This window comes from Ixodes scapularis, unplaced genomic scaffold, assembly GCF_016920785.2.
Source record: "Ixodes scapularis isolate PalLabHiFi unplaced genomic scaffold, ASM1692078v2 PGA_scaffold2__306_contigs__length_199485367, whole genome shotgun sequence".
NCBI classification, from domain to species: Eukaryota; Metazoa; Arthropoda; class Arachnida; order Ixodida; family Ixodidae; genus Ixodes; species Ixodes scapularis.
In genome coordinates this window covers 42,831,379-42,846,784 of record NW_024609857.1, presented here as the reverse complement: position 1 = coordinate 42,846,784, position 15,406 = coordinate 42,831,379, and the positions used below count along the sequence as shown (strand labels likewise).

Sequence of the window (15,406 nt, the reverse complement as noted above, 5' to 3'; positions counted from 1 at the left end):
GGCTCTCTCGGACGGCGGCTCTCTCGGACGGCGGATCTCTCGGACGGCGCCTCTCTCGGACGGCGGCTCTCTCGGACGGCGGCTCTCTCGGACGGCGGCTCTCTCGGACGGCGGCTCTCTCGGACGGCGGCTCTCTCGGACGGCGGATCTCTCGGACGGCGGCTCTCTCGGACGGCGGATCTCTCGGACGGCGCCTCTCTCGGACGGCGGCTCTCTCGGACGGCGGCTCTCTCGGACGGCGGCTCTCTCGGACGGCGGCTCTCTCGGACGGCGGCTCTCTCGGACGGCGGCTCTCTCGGACGGCGGCTCTCTCGGACGGCGGCTCTCTCGGACGGCGGCTCTCTCGGACGGCGGATCTCTCGGACGGCGCCTCTCTCGGACGGCGGCTCTCTCGGACGGCGGCTCTCTCGGACGGCGGCTCTCTCGGACGGCGGCTCTCTCGGACGGCGGCTCTCTCGGACGGCGGCTCTCTCGGACGGCGGCTCTCTCGGACGGCGGCTCTCTCGGACGGCGGATCTCTCGGACGGCGCCTCTCTCGGACGGCGGCTCTCTCGGACGGCGGCTCTCTCGGACGGCGGCTCTCTCGGACGGCGGCTCTCTCGGACGGCGGCTCTCTCGGACGGCGGCTCTCTCGGACGGCGGCTCTCTCGGACGGCGGCTCTCTCGGACGGTGGCTCTCTCGGACGGCAGATCTCTCGGACGGCGGCTCTCTCGGACGGCGGATCTCTCGGACGGCGGATCTCTCGGACGGCGGCTCTCTCGGTCGGCGGCTCTCTCGGACGGCGGCTCTCTCGGACGGCGGCTCTCTCGGACGGCGGCTCTCTCGGACGGCGGCTCTCTCGGACGGCGGCTCTCTCGGACGGCGGCTCTCTCGGACGGCGGCTCTCTCGGACGGCGGCTCTCTCGGACGGCGGCTCTCTCGGACGGCGGCTCTCTCGGACGGCGGATCTCTCGGACGGCGGATCTCTTGGACGGCGGCTCTCTCGGACGGCGGCTCTCTCGGACGGCGGCTCTCTCGGACGGCGGCTCTCTCGGACGGCGGCTCTCTCGGACGGCGGCTCTCTCGGACGGCGGCTCTCTCGGACGGCGGCTCTCTCGGACGGCGGATCTCTCGGACGGCGGATCTCTCGGACGGCGGCTCTCTCGGACGGCGGATCTCTCGGACGGCGGCTCTCTCGGACGGCGGCTCTCTCGGACGGCGGCTCTCTCGGACGGCGGCTCTCTCGGACGGCGGCTCTCTCGGACGGCGGCTCTCTCGGACGGCGGCTCTCTCGGACGGCGGCTCTTTCGGACGGCGGCTCTCTCGGACGGCGGCTCTCTCGGACGGCGGCTCTCTCGGACGGCGGCTCTCTCGGACGGCGGCTCTCTCGGACGGCGGCTCTCTCGGACGGCGGCTCTCTCGGACGGCGGCTCTCTCGGACGGCGGCTCTCTCGGACGGCGGCTCTCTCGGACGGCGGATCTCTCGGACGGCGGATCTCTCGGACGGCGGATCTCTCGGACGGCGGCTCTCTCGGACGGCGGCTCTCTCGGACGGCGGCTCTCTCGGACGGCGGCTCTCTCGAAACGGCGGACAGCAAGCAACGTGCAGTGGCGACAGGAGACGAGGACACTGGCGCGGGATTCGACGGGGAGACGGACGATGGGGCGGGGAAAGTGCGGGCAAGAAATTGAGCTGTGGACTCAACTAACGGACCGGACGGCGACCCCGGACGACGACGTCCCCATGACGCGGTGTGGACGTCCAGCGCTGGGACTTGGAGCAGCTGCAGTAGCAGCGTACTTCCCCCCATCCCGGAACTCCCCAGGCAATAAGTGAGTGAATAAACCCTTTGCCGAGACCAAAGTGTTGCTGTGTCATGTTCATCCGGGAACAGGGTCTGAGAGAATCGAAGGTAGAAGCCCGCAAGCTGCGACTTTAGTTTTTCTTTTTTTTTAACGAGGCAGGACGTATTCTGGATGGTGACCTCTCTTTCAAGAGTCTTGGAAAGAATATTTCCGAGGCCTGTTGAAGAGAAAGAAGTCACCTGTCCTTGAAACGTCCTGCCTCTTTCTCTTAACTGCGGTCCTGATTTTGAGCGTCGTCTGAGGTATGGGCTTTTATTTTGTACTGCATAGTTCTCACAAGTCTCCTTATTCGAAGGGTCTAGGTTCTCATTATAGTAACGCATGATGTAGCAATCATTTTCACAGACTCATTTGCATATCTCGTCCCGTTCACAAAATATGTAATCGGGGTTTAAGTATAGTTTCCAATGTAGGTGGCACAGATGTCCTACGAATGTTCGCGGGACATCTGTGGAACGTTACGACGACCTGAGAACCACAAACACGTGTGATGCGAAATGTCTGTTGTGCGAGAGAAACAAACCGTAATGTTTAACGCGCAGCAAGAATAAAACACGCATAGCCCAGATCTCAGATTCTGCCACAGCTACGGCGCTAGCAATTGAGACTACTAATTTCGAAGCTGTCGGGATAAGAAGTTATAAATTGAAAAAACTGAATAGCCCTATAAGAGGAAATTACTGCCGATATGCCAAGAAGACATGAACACGTGACAGGCGGCACCTGCTTCTGTGTTCACGACTTCCGGGCACTGCAGTCCGTGACAGTGTCACCCTCCGACAGATGCAGCGGAGAGCAACCATTAGCTAGCGCGACATTCTAGTTCAGCGAAAGCGGATTGTTGTCCTCCTCTGACAGCATGTTGGAAAAAATCGCCTACTGTAGCCATCTAAAGCGGCTGCAAATATAAGCGACTTAAAGAGTCGCGCTAGTATACATCATGTCCCAGCTCCCGGGGACAATAAAAAGCAGACATCGGGAGCGCTATAACCACGAGCACCAGAGTTATGAGAGAAATAACAAATACAGTCGGAGAGTCATGGTCGGCGATCGCCCCGGTCACTTACATTGCCGTTTGTCTGGGACGTGAAGTTGAGCACAGCAAAGGCCAGCGTGTACGTGGACATTGGCATGGTGGTCTGGAAGTGATCCGCCACGAGTTTGTGGTGCCTGAAAGTGTACGTACAGCAAATCGTTGACGGGGACGCTCATCACAATAGAAACAATGATTAGAAATCCTAAAAAATATACTAGAATGCACATAGCGCATGGGGACAAGCACGCCTATCTTACTAAGTGTTTTAGTCTTATTTTTGTTTTACCTCCGCATTCTTTTTAACAGAAGGTATTTATATAATTTCGTATCAATTAACGAATTTCCATTTCCCAGGCTTCCTACAAAAACAAAAATGACAAAAAACGATTCACTCGTGGGTGGCATTTAGGCTAAAAACTTTTAAAACCATAATTACAGTACATCTTTGTGCTGTAAACTCAGAAACTGATGTTCATTTCATCATACTTCTTCTATGCGTTCCGGGAAGTGATTAAAAAAAAAGAAAGAAATCAATCATATATATCGGTTGCGTTCCAACAAAATTATGCAATACATTCAGAAAGAAATGTGAAGCCTGTATTGTATATATTTTCACGCGGAGTTACATCGCTTCTGTAGTGGTCGGCTCTTTCTTTCTAATCTGAAATGCCTGTCGTGTCCTGCTCTCAGTATACAATTTAAATGTAGGAAGGGGTAGAGGTTGTTAGTTCCTCTACCCCATGTCACATTCTCTAAACTCCATTGAAAAACAAATACATATCTTGTATAATTCGCCCCACAGGTATCGGAACCTAGGCATAATTTAAGTTGTACGTATGTAGGTATACATGATCTTATATATTCTCATGTGTTTATTGGACACATTCATATAATTTTCTGACTAGGGAAATCCATGGAAAATATCAACGTGTCTGTGATGTAGCGCACAAAACCCTCATGACGAAGCGCATTTTGCCAGAACATTATTGTGCTTTCCAGTACTAAATATATGCACCGTCATACTAGTTACTACTTGCGTAAAGGTCAAAGTGTGCCGTTTACCAACGAACTTTAGGTCAGTAATCTACTCCTCCCCACCATCTATAACAACGTTCCCGGAAACAACGTGAAATCCGTCCCTAGGTATAGTTTACTTGAAGATCGCACCCAACCCTGCAATGAGGTAGACGGATCGGCCCGAGTAGAATCGTACCTGTTCTCGCTTCTTTCGAGCGGCATCGTGGAGAGAGACCTGTAGCCCCTGGGTCGAACGATGGTGACGGCAAAGGTGGCCTTGAGGTCGGGCTCGTCAAAGCAGGGAAACGCCCTCCTCGCGTACGACGGCTCGAAGAAAGTCAGGAGTAGGTGGCTGGAACCAAGAGGGTACGCCGTAATTAAAAATGAACATAAAAATTATTTATGAAAATAATTCTTTCGGGCAACCAAAAACTTTATAAAAAATATGGCTAACTGCTAAACCTAAAAAAAGATAAGATAGCTATGAGGAGCGCAAGTTCGTCTGCTTCTCGCACAGGGGTTGCGATGATGTCAGAACAATAAACTCTTATTGGCTGATTGAAAAAAAAGTGAAAGCCGTTTACAACTCCCTGTAACGCCGAATTGGAGCGCAGCTCTTGAGGAGGAATAGGGAAGGCTACTGAGGGGGGTCACGTCACCTGCGGGTAGTCACGTGACCCCGGGGGGGGTCACGTGATCTCGGGGGAGGGTGGGTCACGTGACTTCGGGGGGGGGGGGGGGGGTCACGTGACCTGGGGGATCACGTGACCTCGGGGGGGGGGGGTCACGTGGTCTTGGGAAGGGTCACGTGACCCCCCCCCCCCGGTTACGCCGACGCCGACGCCGCTCAGGCTGGAAACGGGCCCCTAAGAGCTGCGTTCTAAAAAAAAAGAATGAAAGCCGTTTACCCTGTAACGCCGGATTAGGGCGCAGCTCTTGAGGAGGAGGATGGAAGCCTACTGAGGGAGAAGTTACTCCTTGAGGTCACGTGACCTCAGGGGGGGTCGTGTGACGTCAGGGGGGTCACGTGACCTCGGGGGGGGGGGCGCGTGGCCGCAAGGGGGGTCACGTGGCCTCAGGGGGGTCATGTGGCCGCAGCGGGGTCACGTGACCTAAAGGGGTTCACGTGACCTATAGGGGTCACGTGATCTAAAGGGGTCACGTGACCTCAGGGGGCCACGAGACCTTGGGGGGTCACGTGACCTCGCGGTTACGCCGACGCCGACGGCGACGCCGACACCGCTCAAGCCGGAAACGGACCCCTAAGAGCTGCGCTTTTTAAAAAGAACAGTGGGTAGATCTCAAGGCATGTAGCATTGAAGTTTACCCACTATCCTTTCAATCAAGACCAATCAGAGCTCGGCGTCGTTCTGACGTCACCCCAACTCCTGCGCCAGAAGCAAACGACTTGCTCTCCGCATAGGCTAGAGCGCTGTTCATAAGCAAGCCAGAATTGGCCTACACCAGGTGTGGGCACTGATCATGCGCAGAAACCGGATTCGTATGGGGTAAGGCGACTGAGCATGCGCTGTGAAGCGTGACGTCAGAGCCGCGTGGACCAGCTCCTCCTAAGAAGCTCTCCACTCTTTCAACATAACGCTGGAGACGAGGCTAGTGGAGAGGAGGAATGCACTAATCATAAAAAGCAGAGAGCTTTGAGCTTTATACTCTGTTCCGGGTTATAACCCGGAACAGAGTAAAGGTTTTACTGCGCTGATGTCACCGACGTATTTTACGAATCGGCGCCTCTCATCGCCGCGATAGCCACGGATACATCGCAGCTGAGCGAGATTCAATTAGATATGTTGGGGGTGTGGGTGACACGGGCCCGTTGCGACGCTGGTCGGAACGGGGAAGTCTGTGTGTGCTTGGATGCTCCGTGCGATGCTCCTCGGCACCACACTCATCCACGAGCACACACACTTGAAGGCCAGCAGAGCCGCTCCGAGCTCTTCTCGCGTTCCGCCTTTCGCCGCACCCGCTGTCACTCCCAACTATCGCGTCGCGTTCACCCACCGGTCCAGTCTCGGCATACACTCACATGACACTTGACTCGGCTCGAAACCAAGCCGAGGACCTCACTTTCTCATTCCTCTCCGTGTCAAAAAAAAAGAAACCGCCCGAGTTGGGGACAAAACATTCCGCCGCACCTTCCTCAAAAGTGGACCTCTCCTGCGGTTCCTAATTAGCGGGGTCCGCGAAACAGCACAAGCCGATGGCCCCAGCTCTCCTGCTCTAGTCGCGGGGAAAGGGGCGACCGACAAACGGATGCGCTCCCTCACGAAAACTCCAAACTAGAGAAAAATAGTCGAATTCTGTGACAACATGGTTCATCGAGTGGCAAGCGGTGAAACTGCAACAACTTTCTTTTTAACCTCCGGACTGCAGAATTTGTGAGTCGGGCACTTCAGTACAATGCAGCTTTTCGGCATAGCTACCGAGCGATCGATCACAAACAACGTAACCATTGCTCGAGCAGCCAGAAAACGAAAGTCTGCTCCGCGAAGAAAGCGCGGCCAGGAGCAAACCCGTTCAGCAGACGACGCTCGGGGATTGACTGCGCAGGCGCAGTAGGGTCTTTTTCTTGCTTCGTTTACCACATGATAGATGGCGCTTGGTTCTGAGCATTATCAAATTCGGCAACTTTTGTTACATCTCTAATTATGCTACAAAATGTGGATCTGAATATTAATTAACAAAAGTTTTAGGAAACATTCGCCGGCTATGTATTGTTTATGATCGCGGTGCTGGTGAGGTAGGCTCTTAACCAATAAGTGACGTGGATTTGGCTGACGTGCTGCGGTTTCGCGGATGCATCGCCGTGCAAAGGCAGCGAGCTTTCGAAGGAGAAAAGGTGCAAACGAGTCCGGTTTTCTTTTAAATGTTCTATAGTGAAGAATTTTTTTACTCTTTATTTTTGTGTTTTGTGTTTTTTTTTTACACCTTTTAGGACGTGCGGTGGATGAAATTCGATTTCAAAATCGTTTCATGGTTCCTTTAATATCCCAAAATGAACCTGTCTTTCTTTTTAATGCCCGTTTTTTACACGAAAAACCTCGAGTAAGGTCGCATAATAATAAAGGTCGCATGATAAAAAGGAGCCTTGAAAAATCCTTTTATTTGCAATATTTACAGCATTCTACGGGAATCGCTACATGTCTGAGATTTAAGCATATATATTTAGCTGGCCTATGGTTAACAACTATGGGCAAGTCTCCCTCCTTTGTAGTTTTTCGAAAGTTTATGAAATTGTTTGCACACCCGCCTTTACGCATATTTTTGCCGGAAGATTATTCCTGAGCAACATGGTTTCATGAAAGGCCGCTCCACAGGAATAAACCTGTGTTCCTTCCTACATCAGATTGTAACATCTGTCTATAGCGGAGGACAAGCGGATGTAGTCTACTTTGATATGAGCAAAGCTTTTGACAAAGTTAATCGCCGATTACTGTTGAGTAAACTCTGTATTTACGGTCTGTCCCTTAGGTACTGTCGTCTCCTCGATAGTTACTTATCTCATCGGCTGAACTTTGTGCGAGTATCCGGCCGATTATCTGCTCTTTTTTATCTACTTCTGGGGTTCCTCAAGGCAGTAACCTCGGTCCTTTGCTGGTTTTAGTTTTTGTAAATGATCTAACTTCCTGTATTAAACACACGCGGTTTTTGTTATCTGCTGATGATATTAAGTTGTTTACAGCGGTTAAAACGGTTGACGATTGTGAATGTCTTCAGCGCGATATAGATTCTATTTCGGCGTGGTGTTTTTCAAATGACCCACTCTTAAATGAGTGAAAGACGAAAGTTATGTCCTTTTCTAGGAAGCGTGAAATTCTGAGTTTTCCCTATGTATTAGATTCCACCAATATTACTCGCGTTGAGGTCATCCGTGATCTAGGCGTTTTTATGAATCCAGCAATTAACTTCAACCATCACGTGACCGCAATTACGAATGCTTCCTTTAGAGTGTTGGGAGCCATTACACGAGTGACACGCGATTTTTCAAAACCATTTTGTATTATACGCTTGTTTTCTTCACTGGTGCGTAGTCGTGTTGAATATGCCTCAGTTGTCTGGAACTGCATTGGAGTGACCAATTCAGGTTTAATTGAGAGTGTTCAACGTAGGTTTGTTCGTGTTTTGTTTGATCGCTATTTTCAACCGAATTATTTCTAAAGTTATGAGAGGATTTGTGAACTCGTGAAGTTAGACTCGTTGCACAACAGGAGAACAATTCGTGAACTGACATGTTTGTATAAGATTGTAAATGGTATAATTGATTCCCCAGAGCTACTCAGTGACATCTATTTGCACGTTCCTCGTCAGTCTTGTAGACTTTATATTTTGTTTTATCCTGTCGACTTTTACCATGTTGCACCCATGACACGCGTACAACTGACTTATAACCATTCAGAACAGATTTGTGCGAATGCTAGCCTTGATATATTTGATGAAAAGCGTAAATTTCGACAGTGTGTTGAGGCTATTGTTTTTTCCTAACGTTTCGCTTTTATCCTGTTTAACGTTGCATTTCTGAAGGAATAAGTGCACCACTAAGGAGGCGTCAAGCTGTTGGTGGGTCACTGAAAATAAGAATAAACATAAACATATTCCCGGGTTATCTCGACGTAACGAATTAATGAAAATTATCTCTGAAATAAAAGCATGAAAGTTGTAATTGGGTAAAAAAGTCTTTTTTTTTTTCCTCTTCTTGATAAATTGTAATAGTTTTAAGGCGTGAATCATGAACAGAAGCGATAACATATATTGATAAAAGTTTGCATTCCGCGTTTGATGGCCAATTCTTTAACTCATTTTATTGACAGGTCTAGCTAATCGGGAATAAAAATGTTTTCTTAAACGGCCTTCGAGATGATGTTTATACTCCTTATCCGAAGTCAAATCTAGCTATGTGTGATGCTTCTAAGAATTTCACGGATGGTTGACAACCTTGCAGACACCGAGATGCATCTATGAATGACCAATGCACCGCACCTACCACGAGGTCGTCTTTGACTATGGATGAAGAAACATCGGTCATGCACGAATTCAGTCAAGCATACGGCGACGATCTTTCAAAAATTGACACAGCCCGCTGAAAGCTTCGTTACAATTCCCCGATATCGTTACGTTTCACAGCGCTTGCAAGTTACAGAAAAACGCGTGCATATATCAGGTGTTACGTCTAATATACTTTACGCACCTAACTCATGTTGCTGACGTCCGGCAAAGTAGGTGGCGCTGGCTGTGCGAATTAGTCAGAGTCGTATATTCTGAGAATTTGGCCAGGTTATGATCTCGCCGCCGAAACGCCCCCCTCCCGAGCGACCAAGTCAGCCCGCGCTTAAAAAGCTATCGAATGCAGTTTTCTCGACGTTTGACCGCAAGCGTTTATTCAGGCGAAAAAAAGAGAAGTCGTCCAGTAGCAGGCGACGCGTAGCCTCCACACTGCCCAACGCGATGCGTCAAAATGACGGTCGTTCCATCTTTGCTCCCTCCTTCCTCTCTCGCCCCTTTGGCGCTCTCCCCGTCTCCCCCCTTTCCTCCACTTTTCTCTTCTCCACCGCCTTCGTCGCCCCACCTACGGCCAGACTCTCTCAATATACGGCTCTGGACGGAGCCTGCGGCAAGGCTTCACTTTATCGTAAATGGTTTTCTGCGCAAAGCGGGCAACATCTCCATGGTCAAATGTGGTTATCGTCGCTGTAAAGATAAAGCATGTTCTTATGTATTCATTATATTTTTTATTGAAATACCTTAACAAGCTCCACCTGGGCATTACATAGAGGGGAGATACATGAAACGCTGGCACAATCACGCAATGTTGTAAAAAAAAATATGAAAAGGGACACATAATCAGACTAAACAGAACTCAATGAAGAATATCGCGGCGCAGGGTCACACATGCACACACACACACAAACACACACACACACACACACAGGCATCTTGGTCACGCACACAAGAGAAAAAAAAAGTACAGGTGTTGCTTAAGTGCAAAATAATAAGCACAAAGCTATTGTCACGCAATGATTCACGCAATAATGCTACAAAGGCGTTATGGTTTCTGGTGAGAGCAATTTCACTTAAGAGCCCATTCCAGTCGGCCGTAGCCTTTAGTAACGGGGATTTGACACAAGTTAGTTCTGGCGAAGGGAATATGAACTTTGTTAGGGTTATCCGTTCCCCCCAAAAATCATCCATAATTCGAATTATTCACAATAGCGAGACAAAAATGCACGTCTTTCCTCAGTTTGTCCCCCAAAAATGGTGGCCATGCAGCGGGGTACCCATATTACGGGGTTCGTATTAACTAGGCATGACTCTAATAAATCAAATAGTTGGGTTTTGTATGAAAGACAACTTTGAAAAGCGTGCTGGTTAGGAAAAAGGATATTGTTAGAAAGAAGGAGCCTCATTACTGATGAGCAGTGTATCTGTTGTAAACGTTTAGATGAAACAGATGTAAGTGATATGGGTCTATAATTTGATGCGCAGGTACGGTTACCAGATTTATTAATTGGGACTACATTTGCTAATTTTCATTCAGCCGGCACACGGCTAATGTTAAGTGACTGTTGGATTGGGCTATAACAAGCAAAACGCATTACACACCCTTTTATTTTTTATTTTTTGTTTGGTTACCTATACTGTGGCCTTGCTAGGGCAATATTGTAGGGGTGACGACAGTACAAAATGTACACAAATGCGAAGTAAATATCGAAAAAGAGAGGGCTATGTGATGCGGGAGGATTCACAACGACAGCAACAACAAAATATATAGACGAAAACACCCTTAGTTAGTTTAAGCAATTTCAAGCATATTCAATCTGACAGTGTTTCATTTGCTGGTAGACACCCGAGAGCAATGACGACGCCACTGATACTTTTGAAAAGATCATTCATTTCAAATTTTGTTTCTGCGTCATGAAGTTTAAATAAAAGTAGTTCATTAGTGAACAATTCACAAAAAAATGTGTTATATTTTTAGGTTTATTTGAGACCGCACTGACAACTTCTGAAGAGAAGGTAGTGTCTTGGTTGTCCCGCTTTTGGCAGGTACTATAGTCGTCTTCGGTTGTACTTCACGTGACCTAGAGACCCGTTTCTCACGGCAAGGGGGCGCTGCAGCGTCAACGAGACGCGACTGCAACAGAGGCACCTCTACTAACATCCGCGAAATGCGACCATTTAATGCTGACGTGAAGCGGCGTTCTAGGCTCCCATCATGCACAATTCATGGGGGTAAACTACACATTCTGTCAGCGCCCCTCTGCGTTTATATATGGGCACTAACAGGGCGTTTGAAACAACGCGCACCGCGATGCACAAGGGAAGCAAGACCTAAAATATAGAATTTAAGTCGCCAATCGCGCTTCTCAAAACTTGAGAACTACTGATCAACACCTTAACCGTGGCACTCACGAGTAAATCATTGTTGAAGGATCGCCCTAGCCGTCGGAAAAAAAAGGAGTATTGTATATTTTGATTGTCTTTTTATATTGATCAGTGCACGTCTGCAAAACGACGCTGGGTCAACCAGATTATACTATACTACTTAGTTGGTTTACACGTACAAGCTGTCGAAGCCACGTTTTAATAATATGCAACAAGGTATATATGGAGTGTCTTTTCAGTCTTGCTACAAGAACGGGAAAAATAACCGCTTTAAACAAGGCGCCATTTTCTGTTATAGCATCGAGTCCGAACGATGGTCTGATCTAAACGATGAAAGTTTGCACGTTAGACTACTGCTTTGCTTACCTTACAGTAAAACAAGTTGTAAAAATATTCCTATCGTGGCAGTGTACTAAGGTAGAAAAAATGTTACGAACACGGCCAGCTCGATGACATCGCGACATTCAGTGCACAGTAGTCCCTCACAAGAGGACTTTTACTGCTGCCTTTGCAGTATTTTCCAGACTGAGCGATTGTACGCTAGTCCATCGGCGCACTAACCGGTACTTTCTTTTATTTTCTTATTAGGATTCCACAAAGAGGCGCGCTGTCACAACAAGGAAGTAACAGCCCCACACACAAACAGACGACAATGGCGCCACTGTTCCTTTCCAGACGCGAAGCTTCGTGGCCTCTTCTTGAAAGGAAGTATATTCGCTACTCAAACGCCCTATATATGGCGGGGCAGTAGTGCTACAGTGCCCTAGAAGTTGTGGGCTCACCGCCATATCTCCCCCGTGCACTGAAGCGGCCGATGTCAAAAACGCCGGAGGCGCCGCAGCAGACTCCTCCTGAAGCTTCTCCCGCCCGCTGCCCGCGATGAGTAAGAGCCGCCTAGCCGACCTGGTCTGGCCAATGCGCGCTGGAGAGTTTCAGGAGGAAACGCTTACAGCGCCACCGCCGTGTCGATATCAAATGCATCAGGCCGAGCCGTGCCGTGAGCCGTCTGCAACTTTCTAGGCCACTGTTGTAGTGCCAAGATGGCGGAATAGACTGAAACAAATTATCAAGGTTTATTTCTGCGCCTGCCTGCTCACGCTGGTCAGAGCGATGAAATTAATTTATTTTCGCTACTATAATGCCAAGCGATCAGGGCACGAGCATATCGCTGATATATCGCTGATGACGAAGATGTTGACTCGCGTTAAGAAAATGAGCATGTTGATCTTTAAAAGTTGCTGAGCGCAACATAACCATTCCTATATCACCGCACTAATTTTTCTTTTCTTTTTTTGTGAAAACTGCATAATGCACAAACACGCAAACTAGAAGTATGCGGTATATACTTCGTTTCGCCTTACATCCAGACGCAGCCGACGCTACGAACTGACGGGACCAATCAGACAGCGTCAAAAGTACAGCATCGTGGTCCTCGTCATGCGTTTGTACGTGTTCTATCATCGCTGAACCAATCATAAACAGAAACGGCCCAGTGACTTGCCTTATTTACGCGGCTTGATTGGCTCCTTTGGTTCGTAGCGTCAGCTGCCTCCGGACTCAGCGGGACAAGGGATGGAAGGATGAATGAATGAATACTTATTGTGAAAGAATACAATAGGAAGGGGGGGGGGGGGGGGGGGTTAGCCTTGCTACTATACTCGGTGTCAGCTAAAGTCCAGACGCAGCCGATGCTACGAGCTAATGGGACCGATCTAACAGCGTCAAATGCGCGAGTCACTGGGCCTTTTTTGTTTATGATTGGTTCAGCGATGATAGAACGCATGCAGAAACGTGACGAACAATGCGGTGGTGTGCTTTTGACGCTTACTGTTTGGTCCCATCAGCTCGTTGCGTCGGCTGCGTCTGGACTTTACGGAAAACGAAGCACGAGCTTCAAGTCAAGGAATTTGGCTAAATGTTAATATCGGCTATTGTACCTACGCAGGTGCTGGTAAAATAGTCGGGTTATCTACACTTCGTAGCAGATGTAGTGCACTCTATCAAATCCCTTCGCTCATCACAGAAAAGCCAGAAGTTCTCATGACGCTAGCCGTCTCTGCACAAAACAACCAATAGGATAATTGGTCTGTGAAATGCCTCCTATACATTCACATAGCATCGTCACATTCGGACGGCGGCAACTGACCGATTTGGCCGGAGCCAGACGGCGTGCGTTCTACAACGGATTGAACGGATAGGAGGCCTAGCCGAGCGCTGATGCACAACTCGCCTCCAATCTGTGTCTGCACTCGATCGAATTAAGATGCCGTCGAAATGCTTGTGAACGGGCTGTGGTTATTCTATAGGTAGTGTTGTTCCGAAACGGCGGACTCACTTGAGCTTTCCGTTGACCTTGTAGTGGTACTTGTAGAAGCCCCTGTCCTGGCCCAGCTTTCCGTGGAAGTGCATGGTGACCAGGTACGTCTGGTTGGCGTTCAGCTTGCCCAGGAGCTTGATGACGAGGAACTCATCGTAGGCATGCAGCGTGAGCGACTTGGCCCACATCTTGAAGAAGGTGTTGGAGGCGTGGCGCACAATGACGCCAGGGGTGACGCGGCTCCCCAGCGACACCTTCAGCTCCGGTGTCGAGTGCACGGTGATCGTGGACGTTGCTGTATTACGTGAGGCCGCCACTGTTGCGCTTCTTCTCAAGGGTTCTCCATAGTGTTTGTGGCAGAAACGAGCAGGAATGTATGGCTTCAGGATACGATTTTTTCTGCGTGACTTTTTGCTCAAACAAAGGAAGAGCTAAGCTTGTGCACCTGTGGGCTGAAGCTATCAACACTATTGCACGCGACTTGCATGACCTCTCGACTAGGACGCCATGCGTGCGAACACGTGCGGCAGGCACGTGAAGGTAACTTGGCTAAGCTTACAATGATCGCATGTCCTTGTCTACATGACCAGAGACATGACAACGACCTGAATACCTTGTTTACATGTGTGCGAGCATATGCAGAGTGCGCGTGAGGGTGTTTTTTCATAGGCATGCTATCGTACCTACTTACACGATCTCTGGAGAAGGTGACTAGTAAAATTTTGAAAAAGGGTTCATCCTGTGGCTCCTTCCTCATCAAGGCATTAAGTGGAACTAGTTGATACATAACAGCACTAAAAAGACGAACGACACAAGGAACAGGAATGTGTGCCCTGTTCAATGTGTCTCATCTTTTTAGCTCTATTCTTCATTGAATCCTTCTCCATCTTTGGGCAACGCGCAGCCGTCAACAGAGCGTACCAACGATGCATCGGAAGCGTATGGTGACCTTGCCGCTGAAGGTGTCCTCCTCACTGCTGCTGTCCCCAATGTGCGGCTCGATCTCAAGGTCGTAGTGGAGCGGCACCACGTTGCCGGGCAACCTCTTGGCGTGGCGTCCGCCCGTGTACACGATGCGGTGGCTGAGGTACGACTGGCGGTCGATGAGGGCCCAAGGCAGCGCCGGAAGTTCGTCAGTGGGCGGTTCACTCGCTGGAGGTGACTTGCGACTAAGGAACACGTTCCTTTCGGTGGTGATGAAGACCACAAGGATGATCACCACGGTGGTGGTGACGGTCGCGATCACCACGCCGTTGCTGTGCCGGTCCAGTCTTCCCATGGTGATCTGGGATTGGAGGATTCAAAGGCTTGAAATAGGTATGGCATTGTAATAACCCAGCATTTCTCATTGATATTGCGTTGATTTCATCTCAGAATCACTGAAACAAATCCTATATATGATTTTCTTTGTGGTCACAAATATATCTGTATTACTCAAGCTTCTTGCTCGGTTGTCCCGTCTTTACCCTCCCTATTGAAAAGTCTCATTTATATGAGAAATTTCTGTGTCCAATAAACACATATGAGTCATACAAGATATATAAGTACATATACGAACCACATAAGGAGCTATATAAGAACTATTTACGATATATAGGAACCTACAAACACCATATAAGACACTTCTGAGTAGTTTTTTATAAGTTTCTTATATTGTTCTTATATATCTTATATAATTCTCATACAGTTCTTATATAGTTCTTATATGGGTCTTACAGATTATTATATATCTTGTATGATTCATATGTGTTTACTGGACAAAAGAAATTTCTCATACAAATGACTTTTTTCATTA

General features: G+C 49.1%; 1 protein-coding gene across 1 annotated transcript in view; it reads right to left on the bottom strand.

Annotated features, from left to right (window-relative positions):
* Positions 1 to 14,890, bottom strand: part of LOC121836453 (endoplasmic reticulum aminopeptidase 2-like) — a 37,930-nt gene extending 23,040 nt beyond the window's left edge. Inside the window, exons 1-3 of the mRNA XM_042291353.1 lie at positions 14,533 to 14,890; positions 13,630 to 13,906; positions 2,914 to 3,016 (exon numbers count right to left, since the gene is read on the bottom strand). Of these exons, the coding sequence (XP_042147287.1) occupies positions 2,914 to 3,016; positions 13,630 to 13,906; positions 14,533 to 14,890 (738 nt within the window). The remainder of the gene's footprint in view (positions 1 to 2,913; positions 3,017 to 13,629; positions 13,907 to 14,532) is intronic.
* Positions 14,891 to 15,406: the final 516 nt, after the last annotated feature.